Raw genomic sequence first — 25,681 nt, forward strand, 5'->3', positions numbered from 1 at the left:
CCTTGTAACATAAAAAAAAGCTGTTTATGCACTGATTCATCAAATCCTCTCAGGCCTACTGCAGATGTTATATTTTACTACAGCTGTACACAAAATGTGCCATTTGTTAGGTCATTTCATGATAATGTAATCCAACTATAATGTCAGGTATTACTAGAGCGTTATCGAGTTGCTTTTGGGGAGTGTTGTTGTCATTTCTGTGGCTGAGACAGTGCAGTCATTATGGGCATCTGTGAGATTTGGATTTAAGGTTTATGAACGTATTTGGTTGAATATCTTTTGGGGTAAAGTGTCATTGCAAATGTGGGTATTAAAAGTGATGTTACCTCGAAGCAGACTACTCGACACAGAATCGACCTTTGAGCCACAACAAAAATCATGTGACCATCCCAAACGAGGCCTCCTTACGCTGATCTTGTCTCTCTTGTCTATCTTGTCAAAATTTGAAATTGATAACAAATGTGAATTCTGTAAAAATGAAGAACAAACAACTAAACATCTATTTCATGAATGTCAGTACTCATCAGGATTCTGGAAAAAAAAAGAGGATTATTTTGACACTCAAACCAACTATTCAATTAAGGTGGAAGCCAACGATATAAATACTGCACTATGAAAACAAAACCAGAAAGTTCAACGGACTGTCAATTTAACTGGGCAAATTTCATATCCATAAATCCAAATTCTCATTTTCAATTTTCATGATTGAATTTAGAAAGTATTTTGAGTCTATCCAACTTATAAACAATATATATATGAAAGAAACTTGATTTTATTGGCAAGCTTTTCTATTAAGTTATTTTTATTTATTTTATTACTTTTACTCCTTGTCCTGTTATCATGTCGTTATAATGTATCAACCAATTGAAAGTGAAATCATGCCTGTTATGTTATCTTTATTTAATTATGATGCCTAAGTGTTTTCTGTTATTGTCTTAATGTCACATGTTGTTACTGCATTGAATTATAATCTGACGTTTCATCTCGGTGTCAGATTTAATTCAACCATACAAGTGTAAAACCAATAGTTGCCCAGCAGATGTCGCCATTTTGACTATCAAATGCTTTCAAACAGTGAACCATTTTCGATGCAAATGTTTTATATTTATCCAGTGCCTCAGAGAGCTTCTTTTCTACCTTCACTAGCTGCCATATATGTGAACAGTCACTGCTTTGAGAGTCTGATGAAGAAATGCGGAGACGGTTATTGAGGCGGAACCGAAACTCTGTTGCTGCCGTTTCCGCCGGAGTCTCTTAAAACGTGAAGCCCGGAAGCGGTAGCAAATTTAAACCGCCATCACAGCAACAACAGACGCGGACTCACCTCGAAGCTTTCAGCGTATGGGGCTGTGATATCAGTCAATATTTTGTGGAAAATTACGCTAAAATCTCCCAGAGGATATTTTAAAGGTAGGATATGGACTCCGTTGGTTGAACTATTTTATCAGCTTTTCTCGTCCAGCTACTCTTTCCGTCGCCGTCCATTTTGCAGCTGACTATTACCTGGAAAACAATCTGCTGCACGATCACACTGATTGTTTATGGCCCCCAATCCGAATAAATTTACTGCTCTTCAGTTCAGTTGAGAAAGCATGAGATTTCACTAAATTTTTATATGTATTTTTTAAGAGTCTTGCTTGCAGCAATGTTAATTGTGCACGTTATTGCCAGCTTCATATTGTTATAATAATAAATATTTATTAATAAATTATGTTTATTACTATGTAATAATCAGGGATGCCCCAAAACACGGTTCTGAATTGGAACCGGTTCTAACGTTTTAAGAAACTGGGATATTTTCCAGGTCGGGTATTTTATCGGTACTTTTGCACGTTTTGGTGTAACTTTATGGTCCAGCTGCAGGCAGCTTCTTCTCTGCAGATGTTTTTCATTTGGCTAAAGGCCATTTCATACTTTCCGCGTCTGCGTGGCTGTGTGACGTAAATGTCGTCATCCGCCCATGTCCGAGAGGTGCCGCGCGGCCCCTTTGGTGACATCCGCGTACAGCCCAAAATTTGTGACCACGCAGACTGTACGCATAGCAAACGCGTCAACTGCGCATGTGTTAGGGTGACCATTTTTTCAAACCCCCAAATTGGGACCCTTACGCCACAGATATACTTACGAGAGGACACGTACACGGGCAGCTGAGGACATCACTGACGCGTAGTAGTTCTGTTTATGCTACTCTCTGTAGTCCACTTGAAGGACGCGTTCCACACATGCAGTAGATGAGCATCTACAGGAGACAGTGTAGTGGCAAATTAGAGGTACGCGAATGTCTCGAAATTTACATCACGCTGACCCTTGCATATTCGTAGAGTGCAAAGTATAATTTCGGATTTCGGTGTACCGCACTTTCAGCCATGCACACATGTATGTGCTTATGCATGCACCATAGGCGTTTTCATCAGGATGGGGGATCATTTTAGTGCTTAGCACACCTACTGAGCGCACCTTTCAACACCATGGACAGCGCCTCAGGAGACGAAAAATTATGTTTTGCCTCCCAAAATCCACCAAGGTATTTGTCAGTGTGTGTTAGAAAATCAAACTTTAGATTACATGTGCCCCTTTCACACATGCAGTCTATCCCTGAAATGTTCAAGAACATTTCCTGCATGGAGTCATGTGTGAACGGGAGCAGGGATCGATATTCAGAGAAATCTGTACAGCCAATTTCCCACCTCAAGACTGAGTATCATTTCAGGGAAAATGCCAGTATGGCTGTGTGAATGAAAGCAGTGACATTGCAGGGACACTTTCACATGGAGTGAGCGAACCAGACTCTGCTGATGACGTAGGCCTATTTGAATTCGCAATTCGTTTACAGTTGCCGTGCCAATGCTTTCGCAGGTGATTTGTCTTATAAACTTGTTGAATATTAAATACTTTACAAGAACACTGGCACCAGACAAAAACAGCTTCTCGCCCACCACATTCCTGAAAATAATAAGAGACGTCTTCCACCGCGTTCACGTACATCCAGCCTTGCCCCATCTTTTTCTGTTGAGTTTTATGGCGGTTTGCATCCATAAGTGTTGCATGACCGCCATCTGCTGTCCGTCCCTTGCCCCATCTATTCTGGCATTGCCATGGCATGTGTGAAAAGGCGCAAAATTTACCTGGAACTATGTGTGAAAGAGGCTTTGCATAACCTGGGTTCTCTGAGTGAAGAGAACAGGACTGCCTTGCGTCTACTATATGTATGTACTGTACTGTATTCCTGTCAATGATGGGGAGTAGTTAAAGTATAACTGCACCCCTAGGTCTGAGCCTAACCCCAGCCACTGCACAATTTTAAAATGCTAAAAAGTGGGCAAGGGGCTGAGAGGGGGGTGGGAGGGGTGAGGGTGAGTGTGGCTGTGTGAGGCAGGAGGGCAGGAATTGCTCAGTGACATAATAATAATGAGAGGAAGACGACATTTAAATGAGCCAGAAGTCATTTTGCATTTCGCCTTGCAGCTCTTCAACTCTCCAGCTGTCTGTTCCTGCAGTTATCAGCTGGTAAAATCTTGTTTTAAAACGTTAAATCACAGTGTAACTGTAACTGGAGCCATTACTGGACCTGTCTGTCTGCCTGCAGCTCTGCTCTGCTGGTGCTCCAGCAGCGAACCTGTCTGCTAAACCTGTCCGCTGCTGAAGTGGACAGGTTCAATTTCGGTGGAGCTGCTCCGTAGCTGGTTAACATGGGCACCTGAACCCACTGTCACGGTTAGAGCCAATCAGAGGCAGAGTGGGGGCAGGTCTTTGCAGAACATTCTGTTGCCATCCTAGGAAACAAAAACTTCCCGCATGGACCCCTTGCAGATGTCCATGTGCAGCCCAAAATTTGTGACCACACGGACTGTACGCACCTACTGTGCATGTGCTAGAAAAGCAGGAACAGGAATGCCTGTCCTGTCTACTGTATATATGTACTGTGTTCCTGTTCTCATTAAGCTGTCAATTTTCTTTTTTCAACTTTTTCTTGTTCATCAACATACAGGAATTTCTCAGCTGCATTCAGACTGAAAACAGCCCTGTGTAAAACAATACAAGTGTCTGTGTTGATGTGGGTGTGTTGTATAAAGTGCTGGTGAGACAGTGAAATACAATCCAGCAAATCCGGTTGGAGTAAAAATATGATAGCGTTAAAATTGCAATTTAAAAGTAATTCATTATTTGATATTTTAATAGGCAATAAAAAGAAGAATTATAAAAAGAATTTACAAATTAAATATCGACCCATAAATAAACAGTTCAAATTATAAGGGAATTTACAAAAATATAAAACAGTCAATAAATACATAATTCAAAAATGCATAAATGATTTCCTAAATAAATATTGGAATTTCAAATATCTAATTGAAAATGCAGTTTAAAAAGAGAAATGAGTTACTAAATGTGCAAATTGACTTAAGAATTCAGGTTTTAATCAGGTAGTTAAAAACTCCCTTTCCCCTTTGAATTTCCATTTCCCCACTGCTTTTCCTATTTGATTTGCTAAGCCTTTTAGCTTCTCCTTTCATACTTTCTGTTTAGCCTTTCTGTGACACTTTGGGCCTAGCGCTGGTAAAACAACGGAAATCAGTCTTCCCCAGAAGCCCCCCCCTCCTCCTCCTGTGAGGGGCTCCTGCTTTCATAGTAAATGCTCTGTTGTGTACAGATAGTACACACATAGTAGTATAGTACACAGATAGTAGTAAAGTCACATTATGTCCATGGTTTGATTGTTTGTACTGCTATATGGGGGTTTTATTACATGAAACAATGGAAATAAACTAAATTTCTTAATTTTATGAATCAAATATAAAAGGTGGAGATTAATGTTAGGTAAAACACTTGGAGAACACAAACAGTCACCTGTAAAGTGTGCTGAATGTTGTAAAAATACTTCGGCTACTAGAGTTCACAGTATAATTTTATGTAGCATTAAGTAAAGGCCAGATGACTAACACATCCAAGTGTGAAGTACATGCACCCTACACCAGTTTGACTCAGGTCTTGTTTGTCTGTCACTGGCCTGTGTGGTAAGATTTAGCATTTTTTTTCACATGCAACCATGTCACCTTTGTGTTCAAGTCCATGACACAAACTGTGAAGTTGTGCTAATGAGTTTTCTTCTTGCTGGGCCAGAGGTGCTGACAGGTGGCACCCTGGAAGCTTCCTCAGGGAAGAGCTCTACAGGCCCAGGAAGGAAAACCTAATGAGCCTTCCTTAGGTGTTTGACAGAGTTTAGTGTGATATTCAGCGTTAGTCCTCCTGTGTCCATAGCACAAAGTCTAATACCTTCAATTGAATTTCAATCAGCTCAAGAAGTAGAAGTTGCTGTCCCTGTCCATACCTGCCCTCTAGATGGTGCTTTGTTTGTGTTCTGAAGCCCACTCTCTGTCAGACCCTCTGCCACAGGTGAACCTCAGGAGTGGAGCTGCAACGATTAGTTGATTTAATCAATTTTAGTTGTCAACTATTAAATGAATCACCAGCTATTTCAATTATCGATAAATTGTTTGGATTCCATCAAAATAGTCTGGTTACTTTTCTACTTTTGGATTGGCTAAATTAATTGATTGACCAATCGTTTCAGCTCTACTTTCTTGTACATATTGATTTTTAATAAAAAATGAATAATGCTTTTCCATGTGTAATTGTACAGGTGCAGACCCAACTGAAGCAGTCCAAGCTGAAGGCAGCACAATGGAAAAAGAAATGAAAATGGCTGAGAAAGAAGAAGAAGATGCTGCGAGTAAGGGAGAGTCCAGTGTAGATATGTCCAACAACAGTCCAACTAAAAGAGGAACGGGGAGGCCAAAAGGTTCTAAGAAGTTGCAGGTTTGTGTTACAGATGTAAACCTAATGGAGCTGGTTTCAGGCATTTCAAATGGAGAGTCCACAACGCCCCCAAGGGGAAGAGGGCGTCCAAAACTCTCAACACACACAGTACAGCAAGGATCAGGAGACGACCAGGCTGATAATTCTGTGCAAACTGGTAGGGGTCAAGAAAGCCCGAAAGGGTCAGGGTCCAAGAAACTGGCCAGTAATGAAGACCATTCTCCTAGGAAAAGAGGCAGGCCATTAGGGTCTCTGAACAAAAGCACCCTTGAAAAGGCTGCTGCCGCAGATTTACCGAATGGTGGTTCTGATACACCAAAAAGGGGAAGGGGTCGTCCTAAAGGATCCATGAAGCGCAAGTCAGAAACCGTTACAAGTGGTGCAGAGGATGAAGGCAGTTCTGCAACACCTAGGAAAAGGGGTCGACCGAAGGGCTCTCCCAATAAGAGACCCCGGCTTGAGAGAGAGGTGAACAGTGAAGGGGAGGAGCAGGATGTGTCAAATGGTATCTCAAAGACGCCTCGGAGAGGGAGAGGAAGGCCAAGAAAAAGTATTAAACATGAGAGCAAGCATCAACAAAAACAGGTTTCAGGTGGCTCACAGCCAACTAAGAGAGGTAGAGGTCGACCAAAAGGCTCTTTAAACAAGAAACCCACTGCATACAAGGTGCAAGGTAAGGTAGGACGCCCACGGAGAGAACTTGTTCCGATTGAAAGAACAGAATCAGTCATCCCCATAAAAAGAGGTAAGCGTGGGCGACCAAGAAAACAACCAGCTAAAAGGGGAAGGCCAAGGAAGTACCCTTTGCCGTCACCAGAAGAGCTGAAAAAGCCCAAAGTATGGAAGCCACTGGGAAGGCCGAGGAAATATGCACGTGTTGATCCTCCGGAGGGAGCCCCACCAGCCCCTCGCCGAAGCCGTGGTCGGCCTCGCAAGTCCGAGTCTAAGAAAGGTGCTCACTTACGCAAAAGTTTGCCTACCAGTCCATCCTCACCACGCACCCCAAGTGATGGACCCCCAAGGAAAAGGGGTCGTCCCCGAATTATTGTAAAAAGTGAGGATGGCACAACACGGAAAAGGGGGCGCCCTAAAGGTTCAGTCAACAAAAATAAAGCCAGAAATGAAACGCAACTCGACAGCACACCCCCCAACCATTCAAAAGCTGATGATTCATCTGCTGTTGGGGTGAAATATGAGGAAGAGTCAGTGGTAGAGGAAGTGGCGCACGATGTAGAGACAGTGCCAATCCAGGACGGAGATAATACTGAAGAAACACTCATCGATCAGGATGGAAATTTTCAAGTTAGTAACCAGGCTTGACTTTTAGTTGCTGTTTAAAACCTAGAATACAATCTTGTCAATGAAAGACATGTTTTTAACATTTTTTCAGTTGGGTAGGCTAGATATTCAGCAGCTCTTTTTTTCCTGACTAACTTTATTTCTGCCATCATCTGCGTAAGCCGACATAAAGTCTTTTATTAGAACTGGCACGTAGGTTAGTATTATAGACTTGATTGTTCCAGTTTAGTTCTCAAATGTAGTCAGGGTCCAAAATTAACACCCATGTCAAATGCGGGGTAAATTTTGGGTTTGGCAGAAAAATAAATTGGGATCACCGGCCAGGTGGCCCGTAAATAATTTTAAATCACAGCATAGTTCCAGGTTTACATCGCTGTGTCTTTTTTGTGCTTCATTGTTTCCCCTATATGCTTTCAACAGCGGCGCCGCACCGCTGCTAAATGATGAACGCCACAGCTGAAATTTCATATTGTAGCCTACATAATAATCCGGTGAACGCAAACTACACGCACTTTGTCCGTTTCAAGCTTAGAGGAGCTTGTGGGGAGAGAATGTCAGTTTTGCTTCTTCGTCTCTCCTCTTCCTCTGTCTGTGCCTATTTGCACAAGGGCGGGACTGACACATACATACACACACACACACACATAGACACAGCAGACAGGATGAAACGGACTTTAGGTTTCACTTTACTTGAGACGACTATAACTGCTCACTGCCGTAGGTGCAACAAAATCCAGCATTAGGAGAGACGGTACGAGCAATTTATTTTCTTTGTTGAGGCATTTCAGTCTTTGACATTTATTACAGTTACAGCTATCTGGGCCTCTGTGGCCTTTCTGGTGTCAAAAACTCCTGGTAAATTAATATGCACATGACTCTATGGACGTAAGGAACAAATCTATGGTAGTTTTAAGTTATTCCACTGCTAATGTGCGCAATATGAGTCCTGGCGTTGTGGGCTCTGCGCGCATACAACAGCAACGCTGCTTAAAAAAAAGTCACACCTAATTTTAAGGATGATAGTGAGCAGGGTTTTGAGAACAGGAGTGACACAGACATGGTGTAGGAGCATAGGATATGAGTTAGGTAAAGACAAAGTTTGTACTCATTATGTACTGTACATTGGGTTCGGTTTATGCTCCTGTGTTCATATTTCTGTAAAGTGTGTGTTGCACTGGAAAAGTATGAGCTAAAGTGCTAAAGTAATGCATTGATGGTGTTGATTTTTTTAAATTGAAAGAGCTCAGAATAAAAGTTGTAAATCCAATGTAATCTATTGATAATTGTCTCTTTGAAGTGATGCTGAGTTTGCATACTAAAAACTTAAGGTAATTATTTTTAGTCAAATAATGCATGGTGCAGCTTTATGGCCGGTAAAAATATCTTTGGCTGGTTAAATTGTCTCAGTTTACCTGCCATTGGTAGATGAGCCAAAATTTAATTTTGGACCCTGAATGTAGTGTTTGTCAGTTTTACTGTGACACAATGTGAGTCACGTCCCTCAGTTGCTGGGGACTGCACTTGACTTGGAGGGGGGGGGGGGGGGGCTTCAAACTAATGTTGGGAGATTTTTTTTTATTTTTTTTTTTATTAAGAGAAGGTACTCCTGAGCCTCCCTTCACTGCTATTTGTATTTTTATGTTTTTTGGCATTTTTTGCCTTTTTAAGGGAGAGCTGATAGTGGAGAAGCAGACAGGAAATTGGGACAGAGAGAGAGAGAGAGAGAGGGGTATGACATGCAAGAGAGGTCCCAAGCCAGAGTTGAACCGGGGACATTGCGGTTACGTGGCGTGCACTGTAACCATTTGGCTACAAGGGTGATCTGGAGACATTTAAAAACAAAAAGAGTGAAGCTAGAGAGAGAAGAGAAGCCCTGATGTCACGTCCTGGCTCACCGTTGTTCCAGTAGTGTCTGTAACTCAATCCAATCTCTCATTTAGCATTTATTTCATCTGTCTTTTCTAAAAATAATTAAGCATGTTCCTGCGTTCTGCTTTCCACGTTTTTAGACTAATTGGACTCCACTACAGCACTTAATATTACAGGTTGAAACCTGCTTTTAAAAGTCAAACAACATTTAACTTTTTAGCATTGGGAAAAAAAACTACAGTAGTGCAAGTACTTGCGTCATCATAACTTGATTTTGTCCATATCAGTAATGTTTTCGATGTTTTAGCTGTAGTCTCTGCTGCCTAAAGCTGTTTGATCCTCTCTGTCCAGCTGTTACTACAGACAAGTCTGAACTAGCCACGGCCCCTCGACTCAACCGTGGACTCATGGATTTTTTTATCGTTTCCGTTATTACAAATGTCAATGTGATGTTGACTGAGGTTTTCTTACTTCTGGAAAAGAACTTTGAAGTTCGCTTCTGCTCTCTACTGAGTGTCTGATGAGTTTGGGGGATTGGGAGATAAAATAATGTCTAAATTATGTAATGATGTTTTTATAATCTCTCTCAATGCCATTTCACAGTTGATCAATATTTCATATTTGATTTGCCGTAATTGCCAAAGCTTTGAATGTACCGTTTATTAGTTTTTTTTCCTCTGGTCTCTCAACTTTCTGTTACGTGCATTCCTCGACAGAACGTAAGCTCTGTGTCTAAACGCCTTCCCACCTCTCACCGTCGCCCTGGAGGTTTCTTCCTCCATGTGTGCTTTTTAAGTTTTTACTGTTATTTCTCTTTAAATTTTTACATATAGCTGTGAAGCCTTATTTTTTTTATACTGTCATAAGATTAAATTCAAGTGATTGGTTTGATTTCACAAAAATTAATTTACTCGTTTTTGAGTACGTTGTGTATAAAAAAAAAAAGAAAAAAAAATGTGACTTGATTTTTTTTTTCTTTGGCTATTGCTCCATTACTTGTATGTCATTATTACTGATATTAACCCCTTTATGGTCGTGGTTGTGTTTTCAACAAGAAGCCAATAATTTGTGAGATATGGTCTTGAAATAAAATGTCGATCTTGCCGTTTTATTTTTCATGTTGTGGTGTGATGTTTGATAAGAATGAAGAGGTTTCATATGTTGCCCCTTTCTATTCCTATTTGTTTTACTTTATTTCATTATTTGTTTACATAACTTAATGTTAGTTGTAGGAATATAAACAGGCAGTTATTATCTGTTTATTTTTATGTAGTGTTTGAGGGTAGCAGCCCCACCTTCACCAGCCCTGTTCAATGATGTGAGTGATACTCTGTGTACCTGAGTCAAGCTAAAGATAAGATTGTCTATGTTGTGAAAGATGAATCACACCCAACTATAAAACTGACACACGCCACAGTCCATGAAGAAAAGAAAAACATCTGTGTAAAATACCTTTTACAGGGAGAATTTGCATATTTGTTACGGTTATGACCATGAAAAAGGGGAGTTGCATTGAACTTGTAGCTATAATGTACCATCATGATGAGTTCTTGCTTGTTAATTAAGCAGACACCAATTATAAAGGTCAACACTTGCTGCAAAAAGGAAACATTTGTTGGAATGTGTAAAATTGGGAGTGTCTGTGATTCTTTTATGACCTGAAAAATATTGTTGAGCATACAGTCTAAAATGTTAAATGTTTTGCTGTTTCAAAAATGTTGCTTTTGCCTTTTTTTAAATTTTATTTTTTTATTTTATTATTATTGACTTGTGTATGGATTTATAGCAGAAAAATCAATGTGGGATCAGTTCCATCCAGTTTACATTTGTGTATATTAGCTGCAACAGATAGTTGGTTAATCAATTAATATAAATTAATAGTAAACTAATTTGATAATTGATTAATCATTTGGTGTAACTTTTTTTAACTTGTCAAATGTGAATATTTTCTGGTTTCTTTAGTCTTCATTGACAGTAGAACAAATATCTGGGTTATAGACAAAACGACATCTGAGGAGGGCTTTGGGAAACTGATCAACATTTTTCACAATTTTGACATTTTATAGATCAAACGACTAATTGATTAATCAAAACAATAGTTGGAAGATTAATTGATGATGAAAATCATTAGTTGCAGCCCCTGTGTATGTAGGATTTCCCCATAAAGAAGTAAAAATTAACCACATGTTCTGTAATACTATCTGTATTTTCAGAAATAAAAAAATAAAAAACACTCACAGTCTTGAATGTTCTGAAAAGAAAACACTCAACTATTTTTCAGAAAGGTGAAGTAATTTGAGCAGGAAAGTTCATGACAAAAAAGTCAAGGTCCACTTAAATTTTTCCAGAGCTTTTGACAACTCACAATGACAAAAAAAATGAGAATTGAGCTGTTTCCATGGCAACCGAGCATACATACCATATGCTGAGGGGAACCTTAAGATGTGGTTGAATGCTCCATATATGTGGATCTTGAGTTAAGAAAGGGGTTTTGTCAAAGGTGAGGTAAAGATTCAGGCTTAAAAGTAACAGAAGGACATCCTACCTTGCACAGTCCAAACAGTTTGATGAATGGATCAAACGTGATGTATTTTATATGTTGGGGTTGAGGGCAATGAGGTGGCAGACAGGGTAGCTATAGGGAAAGTTTAGGCAGGGATAGTGTAGATGTGCAGGTGCCATTTGGCAGGATGGAGTGCCGCAGCAGCATCATCATCAGTAAGGAGGGACGCAGACAGCAGAGGGAGAAAGCAATACAGCATCCAACCATCAGTCAAACCTGGCAATATGCCTTGGAGAGATGAGATTCAATTGACAAGACAGGCTGGGACAATGTTGATTAGCAAGTGGGTGAACACTGTGGGGTCCTGGAGGCTTTACAACATGTCTTGATACATTGCCCGCCCTGTGCTGGGGAAAGAAGGGTTTTGTTCATGGAATAAAGGCAAACTGGGAATTGAATTGAAAAAATGTTCCCTTACAAACACGACTGGGATGTTTAAAAAGAGAGAGAGCTAGAGAAGTAGTACACCTCCTGCAAACCACAGATCTACTGTATATAGCAAGACATACTGTAGGTGTCAGAGGGTAAAAGTAGCAATGACATTACTACACCAGTGGGAGGCAACAATGCGCTAAACCGTCTCTGGTCTGCTGGAAAGAAGAAGAAGAGGCTTCTCTATAACGTCCAAACTTCACAGCATTTGCAGACTTGCGGACTTTGCGGGCGCATTCCTAGAGAGTCCATAAGTGCTGCGGGCTGTTCAAATCCGCAACTCATCAAGTTCACAAAGGGCCTCAAGCGGACTTTCTGCAGACTTCACTGGGGAAATTACCCATAATCATGCAGCAATAGGCTGTAAAGTGACAATTAAAAGAAAATAATAATACTAATTATTATGATCAATAATTCAAAAAACAATGATTAATAATAACAACCAATGTAAAATATTTATTTTTGATGACTTTTGCTTTTTTTTTTTTTTTTTTTTAACTTTTGTTGTGTAAATCAACTGATGTAGTGAGGTATAATGCACACACAGAATCATAGACCTATAGGCTTAATTACTTGGACTTGTTTATTATAATCTGCTAAACTAGACGGGCAAAGGTTGGTTTTTGTCCATCTACAATGTGAAGGTCCTCAATGAGGATTTAATGTGAATATAATATTAACAGTGTTTAACAGCTCATGTAAAGGAAAAATCTCAATGAGCAGATTTGTTGAGAGTAAACCAGCAGAGCTAAACATCAGAAACATTAAGAACCGTCCAGAAAAAAACACATTGAACTTAACTACAGGGTTAAGAATTTTAATTTATCTCTATGGAAACAGTGGAGGGCTTAAGTCCAGTCTCAGGGCGCATTTTACCCCCTCACGACATTGAGACTGAATCTCAATGTCGTGAGGGGGTAAAATGCGCTTTGATTTGAGCACCCGTCGTTGGTGTCAGATTGGAGCAGCCAAGGGGGCGATTTGTGAAACTCTCGCGAGATGTTGACCTGGCGAGAGTTCGTCTCCGGCTGATCCAACCGAACAGCGTCTCACCTGCCAGGTAACTTCTGACTTCCAACAGTGGGAAACAACTAACTAAACCAGACAACTTTCAGGCAAAGTTGGATGTATTTTGGTGATGTGTCCGAAGTAAAAGCAGGTAAGTCAACCATTAACGGCTCAGTATTAACGTTATATTTCTGTTTAAGTTTCTAAAGACTCGGCTCGTAAATACCGAGTTGTTAAACAAGTTTGAGTTCCAGCCTGAAACTACATTCCTCCTGCTCGACACCAGGCCTGATTAGCTACACCTGAATACATAAACAGGGCTGGAAAAGTCTTTGTGAAAGCCTCAGTGGGTAAAGCAAACTTTGGACCATTAAGTTGGTAAACAAGCTTGTTTTTTAAGTGAACAAACAGTAAATATGGTACCGACAGGCAGTTTAGGCTCAGAACATGAATGTGTTTTCTCAGTCACAACAATTAGTGACGATTTTCAGCGTTTTAAAGACTGAACAGGAAATGATGACATTTTAATGATTGTGATATAGTCTACTGTGTGTAGCAAAGTCCAGGCAGTTAGTCTTCAGAGAGCAGGAATGTTTACAGTTTATTACTCAGCTGAAATGAATCAGTGTTCTGTTAATAATTGGCCATTTAGGATAACCACATGCACATCCTACAGTTTGGTTTGGTTAATATGCCATATTTAGTGAGGTGAAATGTTCAGTCAATTAGTTAATCAGTATAAAATCAATCTACAAAAATGTTGTCGATTATTAAGCTAAAATGCCAAACATCCATTGGCTCCAGCTTCTCAAATGTGAGGATATGTTACTTTTCTGTTTTTAATATATTTGTATATATTTGACTATATTTTGGACGGAAGCTGCAATGATTAATTGATTTAATGAGTAGTTGATCGACAGAAAATGAATCAGCAGCAACTAATTTGATAATCGATTGATTCTTGAGCAAACAAACAAACATTTGAGGTTCCAAATGGGAGAACCAGCCGCCTTTTCTTGTCTCATATTATAATAAATTTAACAATTTTTTGGTTTTGGACTGTTGGTCACACAAAACAAGACATTTGATGATGTCACCTTGAACTCTAGAAAAGTGTTTGATATTTCAAAGACTAAATGATTTATTGAAAAAAACACTTCACTAGATTTATCAGTAATGAAAAAGCAGCCGACTGCAGCTCTGATTTAGTGCTTCTGTTCTAGCAAAACAGTAATTTTGGTTTAAGTTAAAGTCAGATTTTGTAGTTTGGGTGGTTTGGTTGGTCTGAAGCATGGATAAGAGTTTTGTCTTATATTTTGGCTGTACAATGTTTTAGTAAATAAGCATCACTGTGTATAAATTATATTAAACACTTCTACCAAATTTAAAGAGAGCAGAATTAACATATAGATGAGATCACAGATTAGGTTTTTTTTTTTTAATGTGTATTGATATACTTATATATCAATATAAGTAAATCATTATATAGATGTAATGATTTACTGGACTGTCCTCATGAGGCCTGAAACTAACAATTATTCTCTTTTCATTCTTTTAAAAATTGTTTAGTCTGAAAAACATCAGAAAATAGTGAAAGATGCCCATCTCAGTTCTCCAGAGCCCAAGGCAACGTCTTCAAATTGCTTTTTTTGTTTGACAAAAAGTCTACAACTCAAACATATTCAGTTCACAATGATATAAAACAGAAAAAACCTTCATATTTCAGAACCTGGGACTAGAGAATCTTTGCAATTTCTGCTTAATAATTGACTGTTCTCAATCGTTTTTGATTGAGGATCCAGCCGTCCTGTATCAACTAGAAATAACCTGATTTGATGTTGATGTATCCAAAAAGTTTGTAATTCATTCTCACTGAATTTATTCATGTGTGATATTTTACTTTTTGATGTTTGGGAGAATCTTAACCATTCGTACTTCAATTAAGGCCACAGATAGAGCATTAATAACAGTCTTTATGTGCAGTTTACCTGATTATCTGACACACAAAATATTTAAACAGGACTGACTGCTCTATACACTGTGTTGGCCTGAGCGAGGGCAGGACAAGCCTTGTAGGGCAACACACCCATGATAAACAATGAACTTTGATTTTTTTTTCTTTGTGAAGCTGAAGGTGGGGTAGTAGTCATTTTAAACATTGTTGTAACTTTTTTCCCCTCACAGAGAAATCAACAGATGTGTCCAAAAATGACTTTTAGCAAGTGGAAGCAGCTTTGCTAACAGTCAGACTCTTGACAGTAGAACATCAATTGACTGAAAAAAGGAGAAAATTGGATTTAAAAACTCAAATTGGATTAGAATGTCTGGCCAAAGTGGTTTAATCTCTGAACTGACTGAAGAGGCGGCACCTTCACCTGCTGGTCCGACTGCAGAAGCTCAAACAGCAGGAAGTGAAAAGCCAAATGAGAGCAACAGCATAGAGGATGGAAAGACATTTGAAGACAAAGAAGTAAAGGAGAAGGAGGAGGATCAAGAGGAGGTAGAAGAGGAAGTGAGCGCCTCAGCTCTTTTGGAGCCGAGCACTCTGCCGTGGCCGGGAGATAAAGACAAGAGGCCGCAGACAGACAACGATGATGAAATCCGCACAGAAAAAGGAGCTTCAGAGCCTGAAGAGAAGGACGCAGGGATAAATGGAGGAAGCCAGGATACGTCCGACGAGCAGAGCCAGGCAGAGAGCGACAGAAAGGGCATAGCCAAATGGAGAGAGAGCATGCCTGAGGGCGAGAGGTGGAGGGACGATGAGATCGAGGTGCAGCGGGACGGGAAAGGGGACGGTTCACTGGCAGATGATGAAGATGAGGAGGAGGAGGAGGAGGAAGATGGAGAGTCAGATTGGATTTCAGAGAAAGCTGCTCCGGGTTTCACTCCAAAAGTCACGATTGTGCGTCCGTCAAGCAAAGAGCTTCCTGAGGAGAGCGCGTTCTTTATAGAAAAAGACATAGAGAAGGAGCCGCAGATGGAGCCCAACTCTGCAGCGCAGTTTTACCCCGACTGGACAGAACAGGACGACAAGTATTGTGAGTATAATACACACAATCACTTCATCTTCATCATCTGGGCCCGTATATATCAAACTTCTAAGAGTTACACTTTACATTGCTCTAAAGAAAATGTATTCATTGAAAGGGAAGAATACGACATATTTATCAAGCAACTTCTACTTACATGTACTGTTTACTTTACCCAACATCTGCACATTGTCCATTTAAAGAAATATTTAAAGATCCAGACATATATTAAGACATATACAATACTCTGCTTGGAACAATAATGATAAGGTTGGCCAGTAATAAGTCTAATAAATAAAACCAATAACATCTCCACCAACAATTACCGTAATATGGGAAATTCACAACAATAATATAATATATTTATAACATAAAAATGTATAAAGGGGGATTAGATAATAAGATGCTGCTGATGGTTGAGGTGCATCTAAGAAATCATAAAACAGGGAGATTTTAGTATTGACAAGAGCATCCAGTAAAGATGCACGGAAAGTTATTACAGACACTTTTTTTTTTTTTGGTTTGTGCCCCTCATATATGTAAAAACAATAAAACAAAACTTGAATTAAATTCTTTGCATGAACACCTCATTAACTGTAAAGGAAACATAGTCAGGGATCTCTGGATCGTAATTTTTGATGTGTCAATCAACAAAGTTTTTTCAGGTAATTATATCCACATCTATTGAACAACAAAAGCCTTTTTATATAGAGATGTAATTAGTTTTAATGTCTGGGGCCCTGTATGACTCCTGATGATGACTCATAATTACATGTAATACATTTTTAAGAACCTGAACTCATTTTTTTCACATTTTCAGAGCGTACATGTCACTTACTACTTTCCAATATCTTATTACAACCTTTAACCCTCCTTCCAGTTAAACATTCATTACAGTTTGCTATTACAAGCAAAATTGCAAAGCTATGCTTTAGAAAGCAATGCACACGAACAAACACATGAAAAAGGAGGAAATTATAATGTCAGGCAAGTGGCAAGATAATTCACATCTTTGCACAGCACAGTAATCTCAAGTATAGGTTTAGGTAAAATGGACAATACTCCCTACACAGGTGTTAATTAAACACTCCAAAGAAGAACAAACCTGAAACTACTTACAGTATTTCACAGTCTTAAGACATTTAGTTAACTTTACTTTTGGTCAATTGTACTCATTACATACATGGTAACACAACTGAGAGAGAGTAGTTTTATGAAAAATTACCTCTGTTGGTGTGTTTGAGTGCCTGTGGGAAAACACAACATCCAAGACAACAGCCTTCTTAAATGAGTACTCCTCTGATTTAGCATTGTACTCCTATAACATGGTCGCACTCACGATTAGGTTTGCCGCGGGTGTCGATGTTACCGTTCTTACACGGTGTTGGGACATACACTGATTACATTACTTGCCCACCGCCCATACCGTAGTTTTGCTTTTAAATATAACCCATTTAGTTAATTTTCATGTATCAGCACCCACGTTCATTAAATAAAAAACTCTAACTTGTAAAGTATCAAGCAGGTTATCAATACTTAGTCGGCTGATGGACGTTACAATTATAAACTGAAAGTGTCTGCTCCATGACCATCTGCAGCAGCAGCAGAGTCGCAGCAAAAAGTAGCAGAGTGAGACGTCTGTTCTCCGTCCTGCTCTCTGCTGTAAACAAACGTAACGCTAGCTCTTAACGAGAAGCTGCTCTCATGTCTCCCCGGGTCTTGGTGCTTGTTTTCGGCAGACACTCTCTTGCTCTCTGCCTGCTCAGCCTGCTAAAAATTCAGGCGAGTTGCTCTGGTTCTGGTTCTAAGTGGCGGTCGTCCTCTGACTTGTCCCCGTCTGTGTGCGGGTTGTACACAGAGGAGGACCTGCTGGCAGCAGCCTGAAGCCCGTTGTCACTAACTCTTAAGTAAGGGGAAGATCTAAACTAAAAATCTAACATTAAAGATCAAAGTAAGCAATCTACATACGAGTGTCATCGACAAACATCTTATCTTGTAAAACGTCCGGTGTAACCAGTAACACCGGTGTTGTCACAGTTTTAGTCAGTGGGAAAATGTCCTCACTGTGGTGTCCCTACTCATGATGGGCAATTTAAAAAAAAAAGAAAAGTACAAAAATTTAAAGCAGCAGAACCAGATATATTGTCTTTTTTTATTCCACACATTATTTTTCCTTGTCAAACTCTGGCACCTACATTACCCACAATGCAACCTGACTCAATTCACTCAACTGTACAGATTTAGGAGCATTATTCTAGTAGTGGCTGTTGTAGCCTCGAGCTGTTAGCGTCAAGCAGACATAAGGAGTTTGCTACACGGATCTGGTACCCTCACTTCTTTCTAACTCAACTCCCCCCAAAATGTTTTCATTCTCAAACTTGTAGTCTTCAGCACCAATCGACGCTGACTCGAGTGACATCAGTAGAGCCCCCCTTTAATGCAATAGACAACTGAATTAAGATGATCCTTTTCACAACATCCATGTTTGTTTACTGTCCTGGATTTGATTTTCTGATAAAGCTCATATTTGCAATGCTTTTCATCTTTTGGGCAGCTGAATCTTAAATCTCAGATGTTGGAGTGTCTTCGAACATACTAACAAGAGTTTTCAAAACATTGCCCTTTAGAAACTGCAGAGGCTTTTTTTCACAGACGATAATTTGGCGTGTCGCAGCAGGAAAAGCACAGCTATATTAACATTAGTGATGGTTGAATTATATTTAGCTGCTTCAATTTCAGGGTCCTGCTACTTACTGACTTACTGGGACACTTGAATAGAGCAGACTCATTGTTAAAGGCCTGTAACCACATAACAGTAATGGGGGGGGAGTCTAGTTTCAAGTATAGACTATATAAAGAGGGACGTAGAGATGTGTGACATCACCCACTGGTTTGCATTAGAGCCAGTTTGAAGCCCAGAGTTGCAGCTTACGGTCAGCGCCATCTTTTCCATTTGGAACCAGGACCTTCCGAATAAGTAGTGCGGGTTGTTTCCTTTCACGCTCTGGCATCGAAGCTACTATTTGTCTTTATATCTTATAAATGGAGCAAGAGGGCCTGTATTTAGAGATTGAGACCATAATTACTTGTTGAAAAAATGTTTTAACTTCTTATTTCATGAGAGAAGTTGATGCTTTTTGAATGAGAGTCTATTGGAGCCAGCATCTAGCAGCCATCAGTGGTTTTGCACTTTAAGAGACTTTCACATTGGCTGTGGTTGTTGCTGCTTGTTTTCAAGTCTCTGCAAGTTGTTTTTCATACCGTGCTGGCATGAACTGTAGCCAACAGCTGTAGGGGAGATAGGAAATCAACTAGAAAACCTAATAGTTATGTTGAAAAACACAATTCAATCAAATCAGTTTAAAAACAGTATTTTGGGGGCATTTTAAATCTTTATTGATGAGTTGACAGGAGAGATTCCCTTAATTCCCTTAATTGCATCCACACTTCCTTCACTTGCGTCTTTTCCTTCATCTCAGTTCCCCCCACCGAAGAAGCGAGGAGAGATGCAAGGAATAGATACGAGGAAAGGAGAAAACATAATTTTAGAAAACTGAGACGTCCACATTTCTGATGACAGCAGCACAGCTGGATCAGCTGTCCGTCAACTTTAAGAGCTATCAATATGGTTTATGAAAAACAGAATCAGCGCCAAAAACAAGAAACAAATGTACACTTACACAAGGAAAAAACACAATTACAAAAATAACATAAATCAGTTCCATAATATATAAATTTCTGATAAATTTCACATATCTTTATGCAGCTGTATTTACTCAATTTAATGTAAACTTAAATGAATCCTTCATGGCTCTCCAGACGAGTCCAGACAGGCCTCAACTATTGACTCTGCTTTCTTTGGTCCAAGACAGTTCAGAAAAGGATCCCATATTTTATCAAACTTAAAAGTTTTAAAAAACCTTTACAAACCTTTACAAGTTGTACAAAAAGCTTCATTAGGGATCAGACATTTTATATTTTGAATGCGTTGCACAATAGAAGGTCTTTTATCAGTGATCCACATTTCTAAAATACACTTAGGAGCACAATACAACAATGTTTGTAAAAGGTGTGTGTGCAAAAGGAATGTGAAATTCCTGTTAAGTAGCCAAGATAAATGCCTCTGGTGTAGAGAAACCCCCAGTATCTTATTCAACTCACTTTGCATCTTGCTTCAAAAATCCTGAATTTCAATACATTTGCAGAAATGGTGAATCAGGGTTCTTTCTGAACTTTTACATTTATTACACAAACGTTTGCATTCTGTATTTATACTGTGTACAAATCAGTCGAACCACAGTGTGGTTTCTATCTGCACCTGCATTTATTAATATTCTGATTGTAGAATTATTTAGATTGTGAGTATATAATACTCACATTAAACTATAGTTTCTAGCAGACACACAAGGATTTCCAGCCTCACATGTGACTGAATGGAAATGACGCTGAAAGGCAACAGACTCTTCTCCTCTCCCTGATTTATAATATTATCCATGATACAGATTAAAAGGAGAAATAAGATAATGAAAAGAAAAGCCTTTCTTATATATGAAGAAAGTTGTCTTTTGTTAATCAGACTGCTATTTTAACTAGATTGTGAATCAGAAAACAAAATAAAAATCTAAAACTTGGGAGTAAAACAGCTGAGTCGGTTCTGTTATTGGTCCCGGTATAAAACTGCGGTGTTAGTGATGTCGTATCAGCCGCAGCGTCTGATCACCAACGGATTTCTAATAAAGGGGGGGCTGAAATAGGGGAATTGGAAGATCAAATGTGGGAATTGAAAAGCACCCAGAGAGATGCAGCAAAGGTCCCTGGGACATGGGGTTCATGGTTTACAGTTTAAACTCGAAAGCCACCAAATCCTCATCCTCCTCAAACAACTATTTTAATGATTTCCTGCCTAAATACCCTCTTTTGACAGCTATCAAATTAAACTAAGCAAGATTATCTTTAATGATGTCATTTTTGGAAAGAATAACACACAAATCTACTTGGCTTCAGATTTAACAAAGATCAGATCTCACCGTGTTGTGGTTTCTAAGTGATGTAGTAGACGCAGCCAGGCACAGTTTAGATTTTTAGATTTATTTATTTTTTATTCTGAGGCACATTTTCGCTGAGTCATTACTCACTGAGCTCGGTGTAATGATCTCTTTTCTCCGTAATCAGATATAATTACATGTCTCGATGAATTATGCTGTGACTTCAGTCTCAGTCTCGTCCTCTTTGTCTCGCTGTCACCGTCCTGTCCTAATAAAGACAGTTTAAATCAATGATGATTTACCAAACTGTGTATGAAAGACAGGAGAAAGACAGACTTGTTTTTTTTTTCCCCTCCTCAGACCTGTGTGAGCATGTGTGCAGTGAAAGGCTGAGGCTGGTTCTGGCGGTGGTGGCTGCAGGGCTCCTCTTTCCTCTCCTGGTGTGGGGAGGTTACGCCTTCCTCCCCTTTGATTCGCCAATGCTGGAGAGCACCCCCCTCAGGGTGGTGTACACATTACGCTGCTCCTTCTTCGCTACCATCCCCATCATGCTCGGTAAGACTGTCAGCACATTTGTTTTTGTGACATATGATGTAAAATCAACACAGTTAAACACACAGTCTAATAAAAACCAGGTAATAGTGAGTTGGTCTCTCCGCAGGTTTGCTGGTGCAGGGCGTGGCCAGGCTGCGCTACAGTTCGCTGACACCCCTCTATCAGAGCAAACTGGTGAACAGAGAGGTGGCGGTGCACTGGCACTACATCAACGAATCGCTGGCCCTCTTCCTCTTCTACTTCCTGCAGCTCGCCGTCATGGCAACATACATCAGCCAGGACCTGGTCAAGCTGGTGCCGCTGCTCACCATCATATTTGTTTTCGGCAGGTATGTGTGCTTGTTACCCAGCAGCACGTTGTCTGATGTTTAGAAGCCAAACCGGGCACAGATGAGGGGATAGATGAGTCTGCCATGTGAGAGAAAATTTGAATTTTGTTTATCATAGTGTAAGAATGATACTTAATTATTGCAGTTTATAGTTTTGTTTTGTTTGTTTTTTAATCAGTATTCATTCTGTGCAGATGAGTCTCATGTTTAGGGGGCGTTTTGGTTTCAGAGGCCACATAAAACGGACTCATCAGATCTGAATTTAAACAAAAGATGGGTTCATATTTTTAAGATCTGCTTCAAAATGTCAAATATGGTAGTGAGGGTAAAGGATAATGGCATAAATTAAGACTGGAACAGCTTCAAAATAATAATGTCAAAGTTCTTGAGCTCAAAAATCAAAGAGTTTAATTCTGTCAGTGCTTGAAGAAATCTGCAAAGAAGAATTAGAGAGAAAAAAAATTACAAAATAACTCAAAACCATAATTGATGGAACATCACAAAACTCACAAGTTCAACTTCTTATTAGAGTTAAAACAAGGCCTTACTGAGCCAAATATGAGCCAAAATAAATATTTTTTGTTTGTGAATATGACCATTTCAGATTTTTATCTACAACAGTGAACTGTAAGCTTCAGATTTCCTCCCTGTCATGACTAAATTGCTGCTTGATGCCGTAATCAGTGTCGTTTGTTTGTATCTTGGTTCAAACAGCATGAAGGAAATGAACTGCGGGTCGACAGATTGGACCTCAGCAAAGTCAGCCGGTCTTAGCAGGATGATTTCACACACTCGACAGCTATTTAAACAAACGGATAAAGAGCCTATACAGTATAAATAATATATAATAAATAATTATAACATAAAACTGACACATCAATGGCAGTGACAGATACAGCTTTGTTTCATGTCCTCTGTCAGAAACACTAATGGATGAGTGAGATACCAGCCATATTATCTGAACTCTTTTTAACTTTTGACACAATCTATCTGTTGTCAGGGTCCGTTGCTTTTTGCAGCACTGCTTCCTTTTGTGACTAATCCATTTTGAATACTGTCACTTTTTCCACTTCCAAATAAACTGGTTAAACTGAAGGATTTGTTTAAAACCAGTCTGATCAGTCGTCGGTGTTTGATGTGTTTTAACGGGCAGCACTGTGCTAAACCCACATCCTTGATGCCTTTTTCAGTTTGAGTTGCGACCGCTATGAAAGAAAACAACTGAATACATGAGTGAAAGAAAGTCAGAAGAAGAATAAAGCATCTATTAAGTTGTTAATCCAGCTTTGAGTCATCAAGCTCTTGTTTTAAAAACTGATAAAAGGCATGAAGCAGCTAAGCCGTCTAATGTTCCTGCTGCAAAGGGAGAGTGTGTGTCAGATCCTCTAATCATTATTCATCCAAATCAAGCTGATTATAAACATACATTAAACAGAAAGGAAAGAAAGTACGTCCATCTCATTTGCCTCTGTAACTTTTTTATGTGTTTCTCATGTTTCTGAGAGTTGGTTTGTGTTGTTTTCTGTGCTGCAGGCTGATCTACTGGCTCTGCCTCTCACTGGGCAGCAGCATCAGGGGCCTCGGCTTCGGCTTCTCGTTCTTCCCCATACTGGTCATGCTGGGCGCCAACCTCTACTACGTCTGCGCGTCAGTCGGACAAGGAGCGGTTTTTGACGTGGGACCGCCCACGAAAGCTCCTACTCCCAGGCTACGCTGGTGGAATTAAAGGAGTGAGGAGAGACAAAACAGCTGCAAAACACCGTCAAATATCATAACAAAACATCACATCTCAGGCTCGGTCTTTTGGTGTCCGTTTTTAGAGAGAAATCAATAACATGCAGCAGGTTGTGAGGGTGTTGGAAGCTTCTTCTCTGTATTAAAAAGTGCAGACCGACATCAATATTCACATGAGAGGTGAGCGAGGAAATTGGAAAAGTTTACTTACATCAAATTAAAACTCTACAGAGAGATGTGGCCTGAAACATGAGCTCTTTTTTACAATGTGCGTTCGCTAATTTTGTACCATTTATCTTCCATTATAAACCTTTAAATTGTGTTAACCTTCATCTTATCAGTGAGCTGAAGAAATCCACTTTAGAGAGTTTCAGTTTGAGTGTTCGGATGTGTTGCAGCAGAACACAGAAATGGAAAAATTGAACATGAAACTTTCAGCTATAAGCACAAAAAAGATGTGGATACTGAATGTACCTTTAAGATAAAATATTAAGGGTAATATTGTATGCAGCACCTTGTTTACTGTACATTTTAGCAGGAGTAACAAGAAATGCATGAAGCTTCTTTTTCTTTTACTATGAAGTTGAATTATTAACATTAAGTTGTTTTATGAATTATTTCTTTTTTTATATTGTCAACAGAAAACTGACATTTAAAGGTAAAAATTTACAACCAAGACTGTAAAATGTAATTTTCTTTATTTTATAGCAGCAGAAACTGCTGGGTTATGTTTAGATTTAGTCTCTTTTATTTCTTTTGAAGGATCTTTTTCAGTGAATGAATGAATGAATGAGTATTTAAAGTAAATATAATCAATATTTGGGGGCTTGAAGGAGTTCAATAAAGCTTCATTACCAAATACAATATTCAACAGTGTCACACATGATGATTCAGATCTCATTTACTAACCGTTGATACCTGTTTTGTGTAGAAGGGGTTGACATAACAAAAGAATATGAAAAATGTCCTTAATTTTGCAGGAAGTTCACAGGGTAAGTTATAAGTACGTGTCCGCTCTTATGATTTATCATGAGGCGAACTTCAACAAGACCAAACAGCTGGAGCCCAGATTTAAAACCTGAACAATGCTGATGACAGTTTACTGACAGTGACGCAAACCTCAAGAATTTGGCTTCAAAACAAACAAAACACATAATTTAATCAACTCTAAGTCTAATGTCCGGCAGCGGGGAAGCATTATGGCCAAAATAACACCCACCATGAACATAATCCAGGTAAAAACACAGCAGAGTAAAGCACTGAAACAGTCATACAGGACATCAGTGTAATAAATCCTGGAAAACACGATGTACAAATTCATTACAAGGGTCTAACAATTAAAAATAGGACATTTGTTTTCATTAAGACTTGAAATCACCAGATGTCCGTGAAGCTTTCTGTGATATTCTGGTGTGATGAGTAGATCCACACCTTTATCAGCCGTTTCTCCTTCAAAACTGATCATCACACATAATAGAGGACAGAGGCTGCTGTGAGGGTAAAAATTGACCTTTGTCTGACACTTAATATTCTTTTCCATCCTTTTGATTTCATGTGCTGTTTAGTACATTCAGTACATTTTACCTCCCACCATGTACTTTTTTTTTTCTATTATCTTCAACAAGTTTTCTTAAACAGTGTAATGGAAACTCTTGACTTGTGCCCTTTTATTGATGCTCCGGATGATGATTTAGCCGATTTGAATGTGAGGGAATCAATGAGATGCACGAGTGGAAACTAAGCAGTCCTTTTTGTAGTTTGCTGTACTTTGTATTATATTAGTCAGCTGGAGGAGTCATTACATTCAGATCTGAAATGGAAACCTGATAACATCTTATAGTGAACAGCTATAAATTAAACACCTTGCACAGCATAGAAAGTACGAAATATTAACACCAGCTAAAATAAAATGCTGCTTACACATTTATAATGCATCTGTTATAGTACTCAAAAAATATATACAAAATGAAATTTACAATTATTTATTATTGCTTTATCTGTTTATTATTTTTGCAAGCGACTACTCCCATAAGATGTAAGAATTTTATATCTTTTTGTCCAATC

The 25,681-nt window shown here is 39.2% G+C and overlaps 2 protein-coding genes across 9 annotated transcripts in view; both read left to right on the forward strand.

The window, feature by feature from the left end:
- LOC121912876 (chromosomal protein D1-like) overlaps window positions 1-11,215 on the forward strand; it is a 42,640-nt gene extending 31,425 nt beyond the window's left edge. For 7 of the 8 annotated variants that reach the window (XM_042435396.1, XM_042435394.1, XM_042435397.1 and 4 more), the window contains 2 exons: window positions 5,639-7,116; window positions 9,334-11,215. In XM_042435396.1, coding sequence (XP_042291330.1) covers window positions 5,680-7,116; window positions 9,334-9,360 — 1,464 coding nt within the window. In that variant the 5' untranslated portion in view covers window positions 5,639-5,679 and the 3' untranslated portion in view covers window positions 9,361-11,215. Of the gene's footprint in view, window positions 1-1,236; window positions 1,411-5,638; window positions 7,117-9,333 lie in introns of those variants that run through there. The other variant, XM_042435393.1, reaches the window with a different exon arrangement.
- Window positions 11,216-12,947: 1,732 nt separating this feature from the next.
- LOC121912917 (transmembrane protein 79-like) lies at window positions 12,948-24,483 on the forward strand. Its single transcript, XM_042435469.1, has 5 exons — window positions 12,948-13,136; window positions 15,170-16,023; window positions 21,360-21,554; window positions 21,661-21,883; window positions 23,417-24,483. Exons 2-5 carry the CDS (start codon window positions 15,306-15,308, stop codon window positions 23,607-23,609), a joined length of 1,329 nt encoding a protein of 442 aa, XP_042291403.1. The 5' UTR covers window positions 12,948-13,136; window positions 15,170-15,305; the 3' UTR covers window positions 23,610-24,483.
- The last annotated feature ends 1,198 nt before the right edge of the window (window positions 24,484-25,681 follow it).

The sequence above is a fragment of the Thunnus maccoyii genome, chromosome 15 (genome assembly GCF_910596095.1).
Source record: "Thunnus maccoyii chromosome 15, fThuMac1.1, whole genome shotgun sequence".
Lineage (NCBI taxonomy): Eukaryota > Metazoa > Chordata > Actinopteri > Scombriformes > Scombridae > Thunnus > Thunnus maccoyii.